The sequence below is a fragment of the Vitis riparia genome, chromosome 11 (genome assembly GCF_004353265.1).
Source record: "Vitis riparia cultivar Riparia Gloire de Montpellier isolate 1030 chromosome 11, EGFV_Vit.rip_1.0, whole genome shotgun sequence".
Classification (NCBI taxonomy): domain Eukaryota; kingdom Viridiplantae; phylum Streptophyta; class Magnoliopsida; order Vitales; family Vitaceae; genus Vitis; species Vitis riparia.
In genome coordinates, this window is record NC_048441.1 from 15,114,567 (window position 1) to 15,138,278 (window position 23,712).

General features: G+C 35.2%; 2 protein-coding genes across 2 annotated transcripts; both read left to right on the forward strand.

The window, feature by feature from the left end:
* The first annotated feature begins 1,483 nt into the window (after positions 1-1,483).
* On the forward strand, positions 1,484-4,114 carry LOC117924531 (SPX domain-containing protein 2-like). Its single transcript, XM_034843168.1, has 3 exons — positions 1,484-1,867; positions 2,598-2,724; positions 3,410-4,114. The coding sequence occupies exons 1-3, from the start codon at positions 1,571-1,573 to the stop codon at positions 3,865-3,867; spliced, it is 882 nt and encodes a 293-aa protein (XP_034699059.1). The 5' UTR covers positions 1,484-1,570; the 3' UTR covers positions 3,868-4,114.
* A 3,029-nt stretch (positions 4,115-7,143) lies between these two features.
* On the forward strand, positions 7,144-8,732 carry LOC117924887 (peroxidase 25-like). Its single transcript, XM_034843616.1, has 4 exons — positions 7,144-7,458; positions 7,531-7,710; positions 7,817-7,979; positions 8,081-8,732. The coding sequence occupies exons 1-4, from the start codon at positions 7,240-7,242 to the stop codon at positions 8,500-8,502; spliced, it is 984 nt and encodes a 327-aa protein (XP_034699507.1). The 5' UTR covers positions 7,144-7,239; the 3' UTR covers positions 8,503-8,732.
* The last annotated feature ends 14,980 nt before the right edge of the window (positions 8,733-23,712 follow it).

Here is a 23,712-nt window from a genome sequence, read left to right on the forward strand (position 1 = left end):
TAAGGCTCTTAAGTATGAGGACCAACACTATTTTTAACTACCAATGTTTTGAAATATTCTAAGCATGTGTAGTTTGTATCTTGTGTCGAAAATAAATGTGACAATTTTGTATTTTATAACAAAATGAAATTATAATTATTGTACCATGATTTCAATTTCCCACTTTTTTTTTTATTTTATATAATCCCATTTTTATTTAATTTTTTTTAATATTTAAAAAGATTTTTTTTTTTTTAAATCTTGGATTGTTATCTCTTGAAAATAGTTTTTCCGAGTTTTGAAAATACTGTATTTTTTAGAAATAATTTCAAGTATTTTCAATTGTTTTTAAATTATTTTGAAAAATAATTAAAAAGATGAAAAATAATTGTAAAACTTGTAGATTATTCGAACAAAAATTAATGAAAAAATAATAAAAAAAAATTATTCATTTTACAAATTTCAAACAAAAGTTTATTTTTAAAAATAAGTGTTTGAAAAGTGTGTTCAAGGATATTGCCAAACAAGTCGTTACAATTGGGCCAAATTAACCAACAGTCCGTCAATTTCAAACCTATTCTAGACGGAAACGATGCTAAGCATGAATTTGGACTGAAAAGAGGGAGAAAAGGAGAAAAAGAGAATACAGGAATGGAAGTAGATTCCAAGCCGAAACCAAGAATATCCGAAAGGGCGATCCGAATCTTATTTGGAGAGATGGAGAACGCTGGCGTCCAGCAGTTCAGGGGGTCCATGTGCAATTCCAAAAACACCCCTCACACACTCACATTTGACTTTCCGGTGGCGCTGAAACGGCCACCCATTTATTGCTTTCTTATTAATAAATGGATCAGCGGCACGCATATTCGACATGCCTTCCGATTATCCCTTCCTCATTAAAATCACACCTCCGCTTGGCTTCGCTCCACCCACTCCCTGCCTGCCTCGGCTCCTGCACCGCCACCTCTCTAACCCGGCTTGTTTAGATAAAATAATTTTTATATCCAATTTCTAGTGAGAAAATATTTGAAAAACAGAAGTGCTTGTTTTTATTACGTGATTGGAATTTGGAAGCAACTAAAATTTAAAGTAGGGTTTGTTTGGGAAAAGAAAGCGAAATTAGACAGAGACGGAGACATCACTTTGTAAAACATTTAATGATGTGATGTTCTGCTTTAAGTGTTTTTGTTTTTCATGTTTCTGGTTTCTGGTTTCTGAAACAAAACATGCATCACCGAGGTGTGAGGTTAGCATCCCTATAGGCTAAATATCTTGGGCTAAGGTCTAGAGTCCCCACAAATGAGTGAGCTGATTGGCTTCCGTAACACACCTCATCTAAACTAACCGGCTACACGGTTCACCTCCTAGCCACCCCTGAAGTCGAGTTGCCACGTGTATTATTTCTCAATCAAGATGGAATAAAACCGGAGATATACCTTCACTCCCACATAAACGAAAAGGATATTCCTGTTTTCTCTCTCGAATATTCTCTTCTTTTTACCGTTATATTCCTTCTTCTTCTCTTCACATTTCCCTCATTTTCGCTCCGCTTGCACTCTCTCGTTTTCTTCCCAACCAAACGCCCGGAAATATGAAATTCGGTAAGAGCCTCAGTAATCAGATCGAGGAGACCTTACCTGAATGGAGAGACAAGTTTCTTTCCTACAAGGAGCTCAAGAAGCAGTTGAAGCTCATCGATCCCAAAGCCGGAGACAGGCCGTACAAACGCCTGAGATTGGATGTCGGAGATTGTTCCGAGGCCGGAGAGAAGGAGGCTGGTGACATGACGAAAGAGGAGGTCGATTTCATCAAGTTGTTGGAAGACGAGCTCGAGAAATTCAATACTTTCTTCGTCGAAAAGGAGGAAGAATATATCATCAGATTGAAGGTATTCTTCTTCATCTTTCCCTCTGTTTTCATTCTTGTAGGTAATTGTGCTGAGAAAATGTCGGAAAAGATTGAATATAACAGGAACTTTCGTCTCATTATTTGTTTGATTATTACTATAGTTTTTCTCAGAAATTATTTTTTTTTTCCAGAAATTTGTCGTTAATTTATCTGAAATTCTGATCTTGGGAAATAATGTAGCGAACACAAGAATTAGCGAAACAACGCCGTTTGTCTTAGAGGTAGAATCAAAACGACTTGTTTTTATCGTGTTGTATGTATATCTGGCTCTTAAGATCTGAGTTTTTCTGGTAAAATTTCCCCATAAGAGAACAAGAAAAAGGATTTTATGCCAATCCAATCATGCGCCTCTTTTGCTATGTTGCGCCAATGGTGCATACTCTTCCGCTTTCTCCTCTTTTCTCTCTTTTCCGTTACAGCAATAAAATTCTCTGCTATCATGACCCTCGAGAAGCTCGAGTAGGTATAAACCGTTAAAGCCTTAAAGTTAGTTATCGTTACTTTAGTCAACCACATCCGTTTTTGTGCGAAATGGACATAACACATTATATTCTGCTAACAAGAGCCATCTGGTGTTCGCTGGGAATATTCCGTCGCTGTGTTGGTGGCAACATTTATAGTTCATGAATCATAAAATGGTCCATTATCAGAAAATTTACGCCAGCGAAGCTGATTTTAGTTTGGTTCTGTTTCTATGGTTGGGGTTTCAGGAGTTGCAAGATAGGGTTGCAGAAGCAACGGGCTACAATGAAGAGATGATCAAAATTCGGAAGGAGATTGTGGACTTCCATGGAGAGATGGTCTTGTTGGAGAACTACAGCGCCCTCAATTATACAGGTAACTTGTTACGTTTTCCTCTTCTTTTTTATTTTTTTATTATATATATATATATATTTTAATGGCCTTTCGCAATTCTCAGAGTTCTATCAATAAAGGATATGATGTAACATTGCCTTTAATGAATAGAAATGACATATATAGATGTAACAATAATGGCGAGGGAGTAAGACCACCTGGTATCTATTTACAAGTGTCCATTTTTTCTTACAAATAGAATGGTCAAATCTGCCTCTTGACCTTTGGTCTCATGAAAATTCAAAACGCCACTCTGTACTCACGAGTGCCCGTATGCATTTTAAAGAGTCATCTTTTATTGTGGAATTTTTTTTTGGAGAGTTCTGATGCTACAAAGCCACTTACGGGACCAAATCAAGATGCTGTCACATCATTTAATGAATAGAATATTCTCAATCCTTCGTTCAAATGCAAAATAAAAAAAGACAACCAAAAGGGCAAAAAGGACTGTGGTACAATTTGGGGAGCTCATGAGCTCATATTAAATTGAAACCCACTTGTCCTGGTTTTTTTTTTTTTTTTTAAATGATGAATTTTAGGTGAGAAATTATATTCATTGTGGAAACCTATTTGTTGTGCCTGGAATTCTAACCCCCTGTTCTATATCTGGTCTATTTGGTCTTAACATTGTTTCAGAGGCTCAAACTGATACATTTGCTTATAACAGGATTGGCAAAGATACTAAAGAAGTATGACAAAAGAACTGGTGCTCTGATTCGGTTGCCCTTCATTCAGAAGGTCTTGCAGCAGCCCTTCTTCACCACGGATTTGCTTTACAAACTTGTTAAGGAGTGTGAGGCAATGCTTGACCGCCTCTTCCCAACTAATGAACTGCCAGCATCAACTGGGGCAACTGATGGACAGGAAGGGTGTGGTGATCCCACAACTACGGCCACCACCCAAAATGATTCTCTTCTTAGAATGCCCAAGGAACTTGCAGAGATTGAGTACATGGAGAGCTTATGCATGAAGAGCACCATAGCTGCATTGCGGGCCCTGAAGGAAATTCGCAGTAAAAGCTCAACTGTTAGTGTATTCTCCTTGCCACCTCTTCAAATTAGTGGATTGGAGGATACATGGAAAAAGATCCCAGAACTTCCTGTTCTGGAACAAGAAGCCAAGTAGTTGGAGTTTTCTCTCCTCTTTCGTTTCTTTTTCCGAGGGAATTGGGACAGGTCTATCCCTTATGTATCATATCTCCCCCCGCCCCCTTTTTTTTAAACACCTCTCATGCATCTGCATGCATGTGTTAGTTACTAACAAAGATATAAAAAGGCTTAAATTTAAACTAAAACGGACTTCCAAATTCCAAATGATACAAGTATAAATTTTGTGTAATCTTGAAATTGTAGGGTTTCTGTTTTAGGGCTCTTGAATTTATTGTTTCTTTTTCCAGGTATAGTTATTCAAATTTTCAAGCACATGAAGCACAAACCTAGCGTTATGATTATATACCCAAATAATCCATTTAGCCATTGAAGTGTGAAGTTGGTTTTCAGGGAATAAGTTAAAAAAGAGAACTATATAGTTATCAGCTCTTATGACATGCTCAACCCTATACTTGCCACTGGATGTCTTGTTGTTCCCTGAGTGCCGGTCAAAAGGAAGTTGTAGGCATGAGAAGAACATCGGATCTTTTACTTCCATGTAAAATATGACAACTTTTATATGAAAATTATGAATTTATTTTATTTCCTCAATTTTTAAGATTTTTGAAACTTGAGGTAATAAAATGTTTTTAATACTTTAAAAATCATTATCTTTATATGGTAAGTGTAAAAGGGGTTTTGCATTTTTTTTAAATTATTTTTTTATTTTTAAAAATAGAAAACTAAAGACATGACAAAGATAATCATCTTCTTTTTCAACTATTTTTTATGCTAAGTTGTGATTTTATAAATTAAAAAATAGTATTACATATTAAAAGTCTATTTGATAATGATTTTAAAAAACATTTTTAAAATGCGTTTGATAATGATTTTAGAAAACGTTTTTAGTCTTTCTAATACTTCAATTTTAAAACTTTTTAAATGTTAAAAAATTTAAAAACACTTCTTAAAGTCACTGTTGAACAAACTCTTAATCTTTCTAATATTTAAAATTTTTAATTTTTCAAATATTAAAAACATTTCTTGAATCACTGTAAAACACATTTGTGGACAGTCTTAGTTTTGAATCACTAATCTCACTGCTATTTGGTACCAATCTTCTTAGGGTAAAACGAAAAAATTGAAACAATTTCACTTTGAGTCAAATTTCAAGACCCATCGGCCACAAGGCCAAATAGGCTCATGCAAGACCTCCATCAAAATCTCCAATATGTGGAAGCATGCAAAGCCACAGCTTCCCAGGAACCACTGTCAACCATTCACTCCTCGCCACCGCCACCACCTCAAATCTGAATTCTTCAGCACCCACAACCTACACTTCATTGAAGGACTTGATGTCCTCTTCAGCCACCATTTCCCTCACGCCTTTGCACCATCCAATCCGCCTGCCAGATTCCCATATCTAACCTCTTGATGAAGCAGGCTGCTAGGGCTTATTTACAACCAATGCCTGTTCTGGCCTCCTCCAACAAGCACTTTTTCCATCGCTTTTAGGAGAAGCTCTCGCCTCCGATTCGTACATGTGTTGTCTTCTTTACTACAATTTCGCGAGCTCTTCACAGGGCGTTGGGTGCCATTCGAGGTTGTGAATTTGCTGGCACTTGGGAAACTAATCACCGTTATGTCGTTGGAGTTTCTTGATGTAAAGTATTTTAAATTCCTATTTAGTATAAATTTCTCGCTAATATTATATAGACTATTTAAAAGTTAATAGATTATTATAATATTAGATTTTCTTATAGCACAAGAAAAGTTGTTAATAATATTTCTATAAAAATTAAGCTCAAGAGCAAAAAGAGGTTATAAGGTGAATAAAGATATGAAGAAGAATGAGAGACATTGGAAGGAGCAAGGGGTTCGTGGTTCAGGGATATAAGAAGTAGGGAACCATGAAATATTTTAGAAACCAATAATTGTATTTGATTTTTATTTTTTGTAATAATTTTTATGGTATAGTAAAATGATTTTCTCTCATCATATGGGCATAGTTGGGTGAATCACACTAAAACATTGTTTACCTTTGTATGAATTATTTTATCTTTGGATTATTAAATTAACATTATTTGCATTAAAACTTTCATTGATACAACAAACTGATACATATTAGAGCTTTGGTTGAAGGTTTGTGGAAGAGCCAAGGAGAATAGAACACAAAATGATTAAATAGTTTGATGTGCTTTGTTCTCCTTGACTCTTTTACAAATCTTCAACCAATTAGTTATACCAATAAAAGCTTTAATGTAAATAATGTTAATTTAATAATATAAAGATAAAATAGTCCAGTAGACAAGGTAGATAAAATAAGACATAACAAAATTTTAATCATTTTATGTGCTCTATTCTCCTCGGTTCTTTCACAAATCTTCAACCAAAACTTTGATATTAGTTTGTTGTACCAGTAGAAGTTTTAATGCAAATAATATTAATTTAAGGATACAAACATGAAACAATCAAAACAAAGATATTCAAAGTTATAACATGGTTTAGCCTAATTGTTAGGTGTGAAACATCTTTGATACAAATCCGAAGAGTTCAAATTCTATACAACATAGCCCTGATAAGACCGGAAAGACACAAGTGTACACTTTATACTACTTTAGATTATTCCTTTTTTTTTTTTCTTTTTTTCTTTTATAGTTTTTAAAATTAAGAAGAAAGAAAAACAATAATAAAACTAGTGAATGGACAATGGAGGGCCACTTTCATCACAATAGAGGAATGTTCTTGAATCTTGGATAATTTTTATACACCACAAAAATCCCAATAGTGTCACTTCTCTTTTGGCCACACGTTACACGCCCTCTATTCTCTCATTTCATTTCACATATGCGCACACTTCAACCTTCATTTGAAAGTGCATCTTTTGGATTGAATTCAGTGGTATATTTGCAAAAAGTTGATCCATGCGTGTGCAGGTTCATCAAGTTGAAGCTAAGTGTGAACATAGTGAAGAAATGGGAGGGAAAAAAGAGGAAAGGGAAGACAAAGCAACTGAGAGAAAGAGATGTCCAACGCGTTTGAGAGGAATAAAGCGAAGGAATCAAGGATGAGAGGGAAGGCTCCATTTATCATTTCTTCAAATGTACATGATATGATATAATATATACTGAAAAGTGAAAATTATCCATCTCCTAACTCTCCACAAACAAAAGTAAAAAGGGAAGACGGTCATCACCATCTTTAATGGCCCCACGCGTCTCCACTAAAGGAGAGTGGAGTGATGAGAGAAGCCCAGAATGAATGTCTGAAAGCGACAAGCAGATGGCAGCTTAACCGAATCCATATAAGATACTAATACTCAGTAATGGTTCACTGCACATGCAAGGCTTGATGTGAAGAGATAGAGCCGAGAGCCAACTGAGAGTTTTGCTTCTCTTTTTACTTGTTAATGGTGCAAATGGAACCCAAATGGCTGGTTGTGTTGGTAGTGATTCTGGGGTTAAATTGGTTAGCAGAAACCCAAGAAGGATTGAAAACCGGGTTTTACTCTTCTTCATGCCCAAAGGCTGAGGCCATAGTCAGGTCTACTGTTGAGTCTCACTTCAACAAGGATCCTACAATTGCAGCTGGTGTTCTCAGGCTTCATTTCCATGATTGCTTTGTTCAGGTTCTTCATCTTCTTCTTCCATGCTTGCTTATATTAATTGATCATGAACCTTTAGTTGATTGATCTGAACAGGGCTGCGATGGTTCGGTACTGATAACTGGGGCTTCTGCTGAGAGAAATGCATTGCCCAACCTAGGATTAAGAGGATTCGATGTGATAGACGACGCCAAAACTCAACTGGAGGCCTCGTGCCCCGGGGTGGTATCATGTGCTGATATACTAGCACTAGCTGCTCGCGATGCTGTAGACTTGGTAAATTGCTCTTCATCGTATATATATATAATATAAACCCTAGTGAAGTATATTTGGTGGTGATCAAGGGGGTAAGCCAATTAATTTTGTTTCAAAATATGTTCAGAGTGATGGTCCAAGTTGGTCAGTGCCCACAGGAAGACGAGATGGGAGGATCTCTTCCTCCTCGGAAGCCTCAAACTTACCTTCTCCTGCTGATTCTATTGCTGTCCAAAGACAGAAGTTTGCTGCCAAAGGCCTCGACAATCATGACCTTGTAACACTAGTTGGTATATATTTTCTCTTTTTTTGATTTATCCACAAAAAAGAAAAAAGTTTGTCAATTGGATGATATATATGCATGTTCGATTCAGTGTATATGTTTGTGCAGGGGCACATACCATTGGGCAAACGGGCTGTTTGTTCTTCCGATACCGTCTCTACAACTTCACACCAACGGGAAATGCAGACCCAACAATAAACCAAGCATTTCTTGCTCAGCTGCAAGCCCTTTGTCCTAAAGATGGCGATGGCTCCAAAAGGGTGGCACTGGATAAAGATAGCCAGACCAAATTCGATGTTAGTTTCTTCAAGAATGTGCGGGCTGGGAATGGAGTTCTCGAGTCAGATCAAAGGCTTTTAGGAGATGGCGAAACCCAGAGGATCGTTCAGAATTATGCTGGCAGCGTACGAGGCTTACTGGGGGTTAGATTTGATTTCGAGTTTCCAAAAGCCATGATTAAAATGAGTAGCATCGAGGTGAAGACCGGGGCACAAGGAGAGATTCGAAAGATATGCTCAAAGTTCAATTAATGCATCAAATCAAATCAAATCAAATAGAATAATAAAAGGTTACAGTGTGTATACATATGATAATAAAAGTTGGTCATACGTATATATCCAGAGGAGCCATGGACCAGGCCAAGGGGAGCCCTGACTCGCCCACTTCCAAATGGGTCCGGCTATACAAATAACAAACATGCAATCATGGGTATCCTTTTCCACTTTCTATTAATAAAAGTAGGTGCAGTTTCCAGTGTCCACTCCATACTCCATAGTATTTTTTATTTTTTATTTTTTTATTTCTTTATTTTTGAAAGAAAAAAAAAATCATATTAGAATTACTAAAAAATATTTACAAAATCTAAAAATATTGTTACAAAGTCTGTGTTTTGTTTTATATTAGGAAGTATTGTGTATATAATTTCTTATATTTTTTATGATTCTTTCCAACATTGTTTGGACATACATGTTCACTTGAAATGAGTTAAATTTTATACCCATCTGAATTGAATATACATTGGAATTATAGAAATAAAATATTTTGCATTATGGTAATGTTCTGCCACCACAGCCTGTGGGGGACTCACATGTCGAACAAGGCAAAACCATACAAATATTAAAAAAGGAAACGGTAAAGGGGAAAATAGGAAAACGAGGTCGTCTCTACTCTTAAATCTAGTTATCTGATTCATCACCCCACACCACCATTCACCCTTATACTATTCTTTAAGGTTGTTCTTGTGAATCAACCACCCCTTAAAGCGAAGTGACTACAAGGAAAGAACAATTGCTTGGACGAACCTACAAAAATATACAGGCTTAACTTCATCTGCTTTTGGTATACAAGCCCCTCTGAAATGCTGATAGGTATCAAACACAAAGTCCTCTACTTCTGTGGCGCTCACCACGGCGGGTGAGAGCACAGGGGGTAACAGAGCCCTTTGAACAAGTTTGAGAACACAGGGAAGACCAGAGCCCTTCCCTTGGAGGCTTATGCTTAAGGCCTAGCCCAGGCGAGTGTGGAGCTCAAAACTTAAAAATAGCTTATTGTATGCGTATTTAGATGTCACTCTTGTTTGACTAATTTAACCCATCCGATCTTAGTGTTAGGCTTTAGTTAGGTGGTGTTTATTTTTTGACTTAATATAAAAAACTAAAATATTTAGCTTTTTTTATTCAGCTAAAAGTAATCTATTGACATCATCTAACATAATTAAAGTGAACTTGTTATCAATAGGTTCACTTTAGTTACGTTGGATGATACCATTACATATTACTTTTAACTTAATAGAAAAAACCACATATTTTGGCTTTTTTTATTCAACCAAAAAACAAACACCACTTTAATGTTTTTCCAATTAGGCCTAGAGGTATAACCATTTGGTTTCTAATTCAAATTATTCATCAGGGATTTTGAGCTCTTAATTTTTCATGGATCTTTATGTCAATGTTTGCTTTTAAATTAATACTATGTATTGATGATGAATCTCAATATTTTTCAAACAGGAATATGGCCCAAGAGAACCTTCTTTCATGTTTCGAGTGACCTGGTTCTCTCCTATGTTGCATTTTAATGAGGGAAGAGACTTAGCTGATGCATATTTGGATTGAAGTTCTTTAGCATCCAACTTTTTATGCATATTTGTATTCTGCTTGAATGTCATTCTTAAATAGATGTATGCGTCTATGACTCCCATTGTTACTAACAAAGATATAAATTTTGTGTAATCTTGAAATTGTAGGGCTTCTGTTTTAGGGCTCTTGAATTTATTGAGAACTATGAATGGTTTCAGTTGGCCACCGCCACCACCTCATTTCTGAATTCTTCGGCACCCACAACCTACACTTCATTGAAGGACTTGATGCACTCTTCACCCACCATTTCCCTCACGCGCGCGCCCTGCACCATCCAATCCGCCTACCAGACTCCCATATCTAACCTCTTGGTGAAGCAGGCTGCTTGGGCTTATTTACAACCAATGCCTGTTCTGGCCTCCTCCAACAAGCACTTTTTCCATCGCTTTTGGGAGAAGCAGTCGCCTCCGATTCGTGCGTGTGTTGTCTTCTTTACTGCTATTACGCGAGCTCTTAGCAGGGTGTTGGGTGCCATTCGAGGTTGTGAATTTGCTGGCACTTGGAAAACTAATCACTGTTATACCGTTGGAAAGTGTTTTAAATTCCTATTTAGTATTAATTTCTTGCTAATATTATATATAATATTTTCTAAGTTAACGTATTATTAAATATAAGATTTTCTTATAGTATAAGAAAAGTTATTAAATATTAAGCTAAGTGTAAAAAAATATTATAAAGTGGATAAAGATATGAAGAAGAATGAGATATACTAAAATGAGTGAGGGGATTGTGGTTAAGGGATACAAGAAACGGGGAAATATGGAATGTTTTGGGAACTGCTAGTTGTATTTGATTTATATTCGTTGTAATATTTTTTATGATATAGTAAAATAATTTTCTCTCATCATATATCCATGGTTGATCAAATCGCGTTAAAACATTGTTTACCTTTGTATGAATTATTTTATCTTTATTTTCTTGAATTAACATTATTTACATTAAAATTTTCATTGACACAACAAATTGGTATTAGAGCTTTGGTTGAAGGTTTGTGGAAGAGCTAAGGAGAATAAAGCTCACAAAATGATTAAACTTTTAATCATCTCGTGTGCTCTATTATCCTTGAATAATTTTATGTGCTCTATTCTCCTTGACTCTTCCACAAATCTTCAAGCAAAGCTCTATACTAGTTTGTTATATCTTTAATGTAAGTAATATTAATTCAAGAACGCAAAGATAAAATAGTCCACACAAAGGTAGACAAGGCAGATAAAATAATCCACAATAGAATTTTAATCGTTTTGTGTGCTTTATTATCCTTGGTTCTTCCACAATCTTCATCCAAAGTTTTGATAGTAATTTGTTGTACCAGCAAAGCTTCAATGCAAATAATGTTAATTTAATTATATAAAACAATCAACACACAGATATTTAGAGTTTTCACATGGTTTAACCAATCATACCTACATTTATAGATAAAAGAGAATCATTTGACTGCACTATAAAATAAAGAATTAATATTACGAAGAATAGAAATTGGATATAACTATTGAGTTCCTAAAACATTCCATGTTTTCCCACTCTTTGTATCCACACCCTAAACACATTTAACAAGTTTCTTGCTCCTCCATGTATCTCTTATGCTTCCTTACATCTCTATCTAGTACTCCATATAGTTTTTATAAGTCCATCTCATAATATTTTTCCCCTTGTGACCTAAAATATGGAAATATTCCAAATAATTTTCCTTATTCTATTAGAAAATATAATATTATAATAATATATTATAGGAAATATTTTATGTAATATTATTTACAAAATTGAATTTATATTAATTAAGAATTTGAAATACTTTTCAACAATTCTTTTAACTTTAAAGATTTTACTGTAAAAATAATGAAATGATGAAGAGACGAAGGAGTTCACCATTGATTTGAGTTAGGTTTATGGCATCGATTTGGGTAGAGATTCAAAATATAAATTAAAAAACAAAAGAAAGAAAAAGTTTTAAGAGCTTTAAGGCAGGAACATAAATGGATTATTGACGCATCTCATTCCACATAATGGACAAATAGTGTATATATATATATATATATATATATATATATATATATATATAGGGTTCTTTTAATCAGGTTTTGATGATAACAAACCATGGTTAAGTGACTAATTGTTTTAAATTGTTAAGAATCTCAGGCATAATCTCAAAAATTCATCAAGGAACAAACGAATACGGGATCGAAATCATTTGGAAGACTTGTGATCATAGGAAATGAATGTAAGATGATAGCATGAGTGTACATAGGATGTTCATACATTTTCATGCATCTTAGAAAACTCGGTTTATTCTTTAAAACTTGATTTTCTTTAAAACCCGAGTTTTATCAAATATACCTTAGGCAAATTGATTCAAAATTGGCATATTAACTCACCTAAAGACCTTGCCTAAGTATTAGAAAAGAAAGAAATAAAAAAAGATAGGTTTTTGGGGCCAAAAGGCTTAACCGGTCGAGGCTATGACCAATCGACTCAATCGGTTTGGGAACCGGTCGATCGGTTTCCCTTGTCCGGTTGAGGCAATGGTAACCTGTCATGCATTAAATGCTCCAATGACTAGTGATCCTATCAACCCTTTGCTCGTCCGGTCAAGGCTACTTTCTGCTGTTTTTGTCTCCCGAGCTTAGAAACCTATAAATTGAGAACTCCACTTCATTTATGACCAGGAGAATTTTTACAATCAATTGTCTACCTACTTGTTCTTGATAAAAAAGCTCTCATTTCTTTCTTAGTGCATTAAACCATCACTTGCATATTCTTAGTGCACTCTTGTAAATCATCCTAGCTTTCTCTTGTACTTGAGTCATCCTTAAGCTAGGTTGAGAGTTTCATCTTTGTGTAAACTGAGTGTGAAAGCCTTCAAGTGGTTCAAATCTTGAAGAGATTGTGTAAGAGCCCATTGGATCCGGAATCCAAGTGTAAAAAGATTGAAAGCTTGATTGAAGCTTCAAGTTAGTGGAACTCTCACTCGGTTAGGAGATTGAGGAGAGTGGACGTAAGCAAGGGAGTGTTGAACCATTATAAACCCGAGTTTGAATTCTCTAACTTTATCTTTTTCTTTTATTTATTTTGTGCATATATTATCATGTGGAAAAAGATTTTGAAAAACCCAATTCACCCCCCCCCCCCCTCCCCCCTTTTTTTTTGGTATTTTCCTTAATTATTCATAGCCTTTGTTTTATCAATATATAGTATAAATTAGAATTGTTAATTTATTCTACTAATTTAGACAATTGGAAATCTTGCCTTTAATTAAATTACCAACAAACACCATTTTTTCTTTATTTAAAATTTAATCATTTTTTATCCTTATCAATTTATTATTTTTTAAATAATAAAACCATACAGAAATAAGAATAATATTGGATGGGCCAAGGTCACAAATAGTAGATTCTTTCGTATCCTGCCTTTGTATTCTAGATCGGTTGATGTGCAAATAAGCGGAGCTTAGGCCACCTTGCAATGGCAGGTAGGCTTTAGGTTGAGAATATAAGTTTTAAGCCAAATCTGACCCCACACCCAGTAATTTGAGAAACATAATTAAATTAATTTACAAGGTTTAACCTAATTGTTAGGTGTGAGTTTGACACATCTTTGATCCAAATCCATAGTGTTCAAATTCTATACAACATGCCCTCGATAATACAAGGAAGATATGAGTGTACATTTTATACTACTTTAGATTATTCATTTCATTTCATTTTTTTTTCTTCTTTCTTTTTATTATCTTTTTTAAATTGATAAGAAAAAAAAATAATATAACTAGTGAATGGACAATGGAGGGTGTCTGATTGGAGCTAAAATATGTGCTCTAACAACACATATTCGATATGATTTGTGCACCAAAAGACACTCAAATCACCTAACTTGACCTAAATTGATGCTAAGACCCTATCCATGAGTTTAACTTGTATTTTGGAGATTTATCTTAAGTTTAAAGGAGGAAAAGAGTGTAAGTTGAATCACTTTAATTTTGAAAGATCAATAAATGGTTAAATGAGGAAATAAACAAATCAAGACTCATGAACCATGAGGAAAGACAATACGAGGATATCAAGAGTTTGAAAGATGAGAAATGACCATTATGGAGTAAAAAAGAAGGCAAGAAAACATAAGAAATGAGGCATGAAACAACATTCAGCTGCATGGAAATTTAGAACTCAAAATCTGGTGGTAACATATACTCTGAATTTGAGGATAAATTTAGAGCACTTCCCGGAGTCTATTTTAGACATACTTATATCATTTCGAAGATCAAGAAGTCAGGAGTCCAACATTTCAAACAATGTGCAAATTATAGCTGAAATAAAATAGTTATGGCCATTTGAAGACATAGATAAGGCCAAGGTCACAAACAATAGATTCTTTCATATCTTGTCTTTGTATTCTAGATCGATTGATGTGAAAATGGGCGGAGCTTAGGCCACTTTGCAACGGCAGGCAAGCTTTAGGTTGAGAATATAAGTTTTAGGCCAAATCTGACCCCAAGGCCAATAATCTGAGAAACATAATTAAATTAATTTACAAGGTTTAACCTAATTGTGTAGACCCTTAATTTTGTCCTCCTAGCACATGTCCTATTGGATACTTGTTTGATACTTTACAGTAGTTCCTTTGTGGCCCATAGCTACTCACACTACTTACCTTTCTTGAGCCACCTCGGAGACTTTGTTTGAGAGATTTATCTAACCCCGTTGTGACTCTTAGTAGCCCTAATTTAAACTTAGGCCCACTTAGGCACCCTACACCCATTTAGATACACTTGATCCATTAGGCATCACCTTAGGCCCATTTAGATGCACTTGACACCTTTTAACTTGCACACATTCACCCTAGGTTACTTAGACAATATTTTAGAATAAGTCACTTGGACACTTCTTTTGGCATAGCCTACTTAGGCGTGTTCTTGATTTTGGTTACTTCCTTTTCGAAATAGGATGAGTATTGGCTTGACTATTTATTGCATGAAATGAATTTTTATTTTTTATTTTGAGGGTTTGAGTTTGACATTTAAATTATTATAATCTGTTGCATTACTTTAATTTCTTGATTTTTTCTAATTGCATACGTCTGATATTTATTTTTATACCTTTATCAATTTATTTGTTTATTTACTCACTTATTCATTTATTATTTAATTCCATGAATTGACATTTTGGATTTTTGTGACTATGTGATTTGATTTTCTATTTGATTTTATTATATTTCCAATTACATGATTTCTTATTTCAACTTTATTTTTACTTTGCATGAGACTTGGAGCCATCAGGGAGAGGAGATCACAACCAAATAGGGAAACTTGGAAGGAATCCGGGCTGCATATAGAAAATGGGTAGATCATGGCTAAGGCACATCCGAGAGCATATGGAAAGAAGATTTAAAGAGAATCTGATCACTTACCAAACAAGATACGACTGCATCCTTGGGGAAATCTCCAAGTGAGCCACACATAATGGGCTTTCCATATCCACGTGCACGTAGGAAAAAATGGAAATAAGATATTCCATAAGGAGTGGGTTGCCTTATAAATAAAGAAGAGAATCCAAGCATAAGGAAACTTTTTTTTTTGGAGGGGAATAGGCGGAAAGAATTTTCACGCGGAACTTTGGAGGAGAGCAAGGGACTTCAAGCAAAGAGGACACGGGAGCAATTCTTTTGAGAGGACGCGTGAAGAACTTTGAGGAGCCGACACATAACCATAAAAAAGAGAGGAGCAGCCCATAAAATCTCCACAAATAACGGTTTATAGGCCACTAGAAACTCATGAAGGTTGGTCTTACCCTCACCACTTTAATTGACATGATTTTCTAAATCTTTATTTTGTGATTTTCGCTTGGTATTTTGTTTTCTATGTTTTATTTTTTTAAAAAATTAATTCCTTTTATTTTAAATCAAAACCTTTTTCTCCAAAGACCCCTTTAAGAAATTCTATTTTTAAAAAATTCATTTAGAGTTCTTAGAATAAAAATCTCATTTTCTTAAAATAATATGCAACCATTTTTTTTTAATTGATTTGCATCTTTCTTGGTTTTTAATGAAAATCTTGGTTTTAAATCAGACACAAATCAAAGCTCGTGGTCCCACATAAATGAGATAATTTTGGGCTAAATTTGTGTATATCAATTGGGGAATTGGTGAAACCCCTACATAAAAAAAAAATCTTTTTTTAAAATTCTTTCTTTACTACCACCTTTGTTGCTTATTGAAATCGTGTTTATCTTCTTTTTTAAAGAATTCTATACAAGACATGTGTGATGATTGGTAATTTAGTGTACTTCGATCATTTTTTTGTTATATTAATTAGACATGCATGTTAAGATTTTTGCTCTATATTATTTATTATCTAACCTCTCTCTGTCCTGTGGAAGCACGCTATGAGTTATATATGCTATCCAGGTACGTTCCCTAATACCCACCTTCTAAACCCTGTGAATATGATTGTCATTGCGTACTATGCCCATGCTTGCTATTCTGTTTGATTGCCTTGATATATATTTGATGCTTGTTTGATTATCTTTGACAAATACATATGTTGTGTGATGTATCTCTATACTAACTTTTATGTTTTATGATAGCGTTTGAGAAACAGTCCAAGTATGCACCTTAACTCTCCTTTATTGTAATTTGATCCTATTTGGCATGTTATTTTTTGAAATCACCTTAGTCTATCTAGGTATCCCCAATTAATCAATTAATTGCCACATTTCCCCTAATTTAGTTAGTAGAGACCTCTTTAGGGCTTAGAGGGGTGTTACCTCTTAGAGGTACCTTTCTAATAACTAACCTGATATTCGGATTTAGACTTGGGTTTTTCAAAGACACGCTTTTCCAAAAATTATGGAGTCATTTTTTAGGGTTTTATTTCTTGTTTTATTTTCCCTTTAAAATAAAAATAAAAAAAGTGGCGACTCCGACTTTTTCCAAAATTAATTTTTCGCAAATAGAAAAACGAGTATTGCCGATTGAGTAGGGGTGCACGTGAAAAATGTGGGTCCACAAATTGTTAGGTGTGAGTTTGACACATCTTTGATCCAAATCCAAAGTGTTCAAATTCTATACAACATGCCCCTGATAATATAAGGAAGATATGAGTGTACACTTTATACTACTTTAGATTATTCCTTTTTTTTCTTTTTTTCTTTTTATTAACTTTTTTAAATTGATAAGAAAAAAAAAATGATAAAACTAGTGAATGGACAATGGAGGGTGTCTTATTGGAGCCAAAATATGTGTTCTAATGACACATATTCGATATGATTTGTGCACCAAAGGACACTCAACTCACCTAACTTGATCTAAATTGATGCTAAGTCCCTATCCATGTGTTTAACTTGTATTTTGAAGATTTATCTCACATTCAAGAGATGAAAAAAGTGTAAGTTGAATCACTTTAAGTTTGAAAGATCAAGAAATGGTTAAATGAGGAAATAAGCGAGTCAAGACTTATGAACCATGAAGAAAGGCAATACGAAAATATCAAGAGTTTGAAAGATGAGAAATGACCATTATGGAGTAAGAAAGAAGGCAAGAAAACATAAGAACTAAGGCATAAAGTAAGATTCAGTTGCGTAGAAATTAGAACTCAAAATCCAGTGGTAACTTATACTTTGAATTTGAGGATAAATTTAGAGCACTTCACGGAGTCTACTTCAGTCATACTTATATCATTTCGAAGATCAAGAACTCAAGAATCCAACGCTTCAAATAATGTGCAAATTGGAGCTGAAATGAAACAGTTATGACCATTTGAAGATAAGTACGAAAAACTAAAGGGTCATTTCGAAATGATTTCGAAATTCAACTTATGAATTCAAAATCCAACTTATAAATTCAAAATCCACTTTGAAATGACCCCAATTTCGAAATCACCCACTGCCACTTTGATGTTTCACCTCTTCTACCTCGGAACAATTACACTTAGGGCACTTCATCCACCCTAAGTGGATCCCACACAACTAGAAATCACCATTTCATTATTTTTTTAATCATTTTTTGGTAAATATTTTATAATAAGTAGCCAATGAGAGTCTGCCACATGTTAGGTAATTGATGATATTATATAACTCTCTTAATTCTAGGTTTTAGAGATCTTGGATTTTTTTTTTGGAGAGTTAGACATTAAAGGTGAAAAAAGACAAGAACTTTGGTTTGTTTGTTTTTTTTTTCTTTTTTATTGAATATATTGTTTTTAATTTCTTTTGATTCAAATTATGGATTTTTACCCTGTTATGGATTGTGAATGTGACATCACCTCCATGAGAGGCCAAAAAGCCAACTTGGTGCTTAAAGCATGAAAACCTAAGGGTTAGGAAACTTATAGAGATAATGGGTAAATTATTATATCAATGAGATTAATTATTGGTTGGGTGACAATTTATCAATTTTTTTTAATCCTATCATTGTGAGTTAGTTTAGGGAATGATATGGTAGGTTATTACTCGATACTAGTGATTCTTGTAATTTTTTATCATTAGTTATCCTGGTCTTCCTTCTCATTATTTGCCCTAAAACAAAGCTATAAGGAGTAGGAAGGGTTAAAAAGTGAAATCTTAAATTGGTAATCAATCTCATTCATTTGATGCTTTTAGGAATATGTTTTAAAAAGGAAAAATTAGGTTTCAGATGCAATTTTGAGTTATAGAACTCAAGTTGATAGTAAGCGGCCAAGGATCCCAAAACCCTAAGATCACTTTACTTAAGAAACCCTTGTTTTCTTTATTTCTATACCTTAAGTTGGATTGTGGAAAGCCCTAAACTTGAATCGATTGAATTAAAAATCAATATTTGTTTTTTTTCCATTAATTTAGTTTTTTTACTTAGTTTCACTTCATTTACATATTATTTTTCACTTTAGGATTTAAACAAAAGCAATTCATTTATTTTAATATTGACAATTTCCCTAAGCTAGTCCTTGAGGATGATACTCGGAGTATTACAAAAGCTGTAGTGACTCTTTCTCTAATTTTTCTTGACCAAAGTTGTTATATAAAAACACTAAGTATTTTGGTACGATAGAGAGGTTCGGTCAGTGTCACACCATAGAAAATCACCATTTTTTTTTTAAGTGTATGGTGCTAAGAACTTTTTCTTAACCAACCTTCCCCAAGTGCCTCAACAAAAGCAGTGTAGAAGAGGTCAATCAAATGTGGGAATCTTTTTCTAACTTGTGTTATTGATCAACTAAAAGATATTACAAATCTGATTAAGTGTCTCAACACTTATACATGAGTTAGAGAACCATACAATGCTCACAATTCTGCCAAGCCTTTCTCTATGTGTTTCTTTGATATGCAGGAGGCTTTTATACCTCATTGTCTTTAGTTTACATTTTGAATTCAAATTAGGAGCCTGGTGGTGGTTATGCAACCACTATAACCACCCATTTGAAGACACTCTTTCAAACTGAAGCGTCTCTTTGCACCATTTGCAACCAGTCAACTATCTTCATGTTCCCTTGATGCTAAGACAAGGCTACTGCACTCCATGTGCTTTTTCCCATCAGATGCAACTCCTCAAAATGCCCCTAAACAAGTCATTCCCTTCAAACCGCTTCTTCAAAGTGTCATTGATGATGAGTGCCCAATAAGGTGTCTCCTCTCCACAAGGTGCCTCTTGTCAACAAATACCCACCAAGGTGCCTTTGAGCTAATGGATTTTTAAACCAACATTTTACATCAACTATCCTGTTAGCCCAAGGGTTCTCCTAATCGGGTTTTGATGATAACAAACCATGGTTAAGTAACTAATTAGTTCAATGTTTAAGAATCTCAGATATAAACTTGAAAATTCATCAAAGGACCAAATGGATACAAGATCGAGACACTTGGAAGACTTGAAATCATTGGAAATGAATGTAAGATGATAGCATGAGTGCACTTAGGATGTTCATACCTTTTCATGCATCTTAGAAAACTCGATTTATTCTTTAAAACTTGATTTTCTTTAAAACCCGAGTTTTATCAAATATACCTTAGGCAAATTGATTCAAAATTGGCATATTAACTCACCTAAAGACCTTGCCTAAGTGTTAGAAAAGAAAGGAATCAAAAAATAGGTTTTTCGGGGCCAAAAAGGCTCAACCGATCGAGGCTAAGGCCAACCGGTTGAGGAACCGGTCGACCGGCTGAGGTCGTCCGGTCGAGGACCGGTCGAGGAAGGTTAAAAACCTTCTCTCTCTCCCAGTAGCCTTCTCCTCCCGGTCGAGGTGATTCCTTTACCGGTCGAGGTCTGGTCGAGGACCGGTCGAGGTTCGGTTGAGGCAACGGTAACCTGTCATGCATTAAATGCTCCAACGGCTAGTGAACCGGTCGACCCCTAGCTTTTGCTGGTTTTGACTCTCGAGCTTAGAAACCTATAAATTGAGAGCTCCTCTTCATTTATTGACAAGAGAACAATTGCATTCAAAGCCTACCTACCTATTCTTGATCAAAAAGCTCTCATTTCTTTCTTAGTGCATCAAACCATCACTTGCATACTCTTAGTGCACTCTTGTAAATCATCATAGCTTTCTCTTGTACTTGAGTCATCCTTAAGCTAGGTTGAGAGGTTCATCTTTGTGTAAACTGAGTGTGAAAGCCTTCAAGTGGTTCAAATCTTGAAGAGATTGTGTAAGAGCCCATTGGAGCCAGAATCCAAGTGTAAGAAGATTGTAAGCTTGATTGAAGCTTCAAGTTAGTGGAACTCTCACTCGGTTAGGAGATTGAGGAGAGTGGACGTAGGCAAGGGAGTGTCAAACCACTATAAACCTGAGTTTGAATTCTCTAACTTTATCTCTTTCCTTTATTTATTTTGTGCATATATTATTGTGTGGAAAAAGATTTTGAAAAAGCCAATTCACCCCCCTTTTTGGGTATTTTCCTTAATTATTCATAGTCTTTGTTTTATCACATCTAATCGTGTCCCTCTAATTCATTAGTGTGTCTTTCCCACAGTGATGCTCGAGCTCATGTCATGTTAAGGTGCCCATGTCATTTGGGCTCATGTTAGACTCCATTTTATTACATGGTTCGTTGGTGCTTTGCCCAGGTCATGCCATGCACCACCAAGCTATTGGTGTAGTTGCTACAATAGTGCTTTATGTCAAGCCATCTTTGTTGCATCATTGAGTCATGGTATTGCACCATGGTCTAGTCATCCTCATGCATAGGGCAATGTGCCCATGTGCCATGCATAGGCATTCGATCTAAGTTGGTCGTGTGTCTTGCCGTCCCATCGAGCCATTGCATTATGTCCATGGCTTCTCGAATAGTCTTAGTAAATAAGCTTTGAGCTCCCTCATGCCGTTGTGGCCACTAGTTCACGCCACATATGTCATTGAGCCATGTGTGTGTGCTACTGTGTCGTTTGAGTGCCATAGGCATACCCAAGGCCATGCCATGGTTCCCCCTTAGTATAACCATAGTTTGACCTTGGTGCCCCCTTGAGTCACTTACCTTCCCTCTCCCCCTTAAAAAGCATTGCAAGCCATTTTGGATATGTTTGAAAAAGATATCAAACCCCTTTAAGAAGACATAATGGAATATTTATTAAATAAATAAATAAATAAAAATATTCACATAATCCTCATACGACATCTGTACCATCAATATAACCGCATCAAGGTGCATGTGAAGTGCTAAAGATACCCAAGGGCACGGGGTGTGTGCAGTGGTGAGGGCTAGTGCATGCATGAAGGCATGCGCATGGCCTACTAGCATCCGTTTTTGCTTTCTCACTTACTTAGCTTCTTGAGGGCCCCCTCATCAAATTTCTAAGTTCTCCTTGATTTCCTCCTATGGTCCCATGGGTGCAAGGCCAACTCAAGAGGCCCTTTGTTCCACCTTCCCAGTCAAAGGTCTAACGGGCTGGTAGAGGGCCACCTTCATCACGGAAATCCCATTAGTGTCACTTCTCTTTTCGTTGGTTACACGCCCTCTTTTCCCCATTTCCTTTCACATATGCGCACACTTCAGCCTTTATGTGAAAGTACATCTTTTGGATTGAATTCAGTGGTATATTTGTAAAAATTTGATCCATGTATGAAGGTTCATAAAATTGAAGCTATGTATGAACAGAAAGAAGAAATAGAAGGGAAAAATGAGGAAAGAGAAGACAAAGAAACTGAGAGAAAGAGATGTCCAATGCATCTAGGAGGAATAAAGTAAATGAATCGAGAATAAGAGAGAAATGCTCCATTTATCATTTCTTCCAATGTATATGATATGATATGTACTGAAAGTGAAAATTATGTTAAAACTCAACCAAGGTGAATACCCTAATTTCATATATACTGGAATATTTCTTGTTATAACTCAACTAAGGTGAATACCCTAATTTCATATATACTGGAATATTTCTTGTTATAACTCAACCAAGATGAATACCCTAATTTCATATATACTGGAATCTCCTGATTAAAAATGAGTAGAAAAATAATAGCGGAAACATACCTGAATCCATTGAAGGAGAAACCTTATAGGAAGAAAACCCTTGAGATGGTCTTCCAATTCTAGCCACTAGATTCTGTGTCAATTTCTCTCTGAGAGGATTTTCGGAAATTGGAATGCGTAGTGGTAGAATGGGGACCATAACCCTATTTATAAACTGCTAGGGCAGTTTTAATTTTATCACAATTACATTTCTGCCCCTCATAGAAATAATAATTATCTAATGGTATCTACACAATAATCTCATGACAATTATACCCTTAAGCCAATTAATCAATTATTAATTAGATCACTATATTTAGGCTTAATTAAATGATAGCACACACACATTTTAATTATTTACATGTGTGGCCCAAATTATAGATTAATTACAAAAATTAATCTAACAATCTCCCACTGGGCCACATGCATATGTAATCAAATAAATGTGCTTAACCTTATGAGCTCAAAATTTGCTATCATGTCCTTAGGGTATATCCGAACAATCTCGTCCATTAACTATACTGACATAGGATCAAGGTGGTCTTTGTTACATCAATCGTTACCAGACCAATCAATGGTCACATATATCTATACAGCTAAATGACATAGATCAATCATGAGTGCATAGCATGGAAATTACATGCAATGTGATCTGTTCATGCCTATTTCCAACTGGTCCTACTTAACTTTATTGAGATCAAATCTTTAGCATAATTTAACAGAGTGCAATAAAATGAATACTTTATTTCTGCAGAACACAATCCAAATTTATAGATAAAGTCTAAACATAACATAGAGCAATATACAATGAATAATATAAACTCCCACTAAATTTGGATATCCTCAATTGAGACAACACCCATATGAGCAGTGTGCTCATGAAAGACCTTGGGTGGTAATCCCTTTGTAAGCGGATCCGCTATCATGGAGTTTGTTCCAATATGCTCTATGGATATCTGTCCACTCTGTACTTTTTCTTTTACAACTAGGAACTTGATATCAATGTATTTTGATTTTGTAGAACTCCTGTTGTTATTGGAATATAAAACTGCTGATTTATTGTCACAAAATATCTTCAGTGGTCTTTCAATACCATCCAGAACACGCAGCCCAGTGACAAAATTTCGTAGCCATATTCCTTGATTGGATGCCTCATAACATGCTACAAACTCTGCTTCCATGGTGGATGAAGTTACGAGTG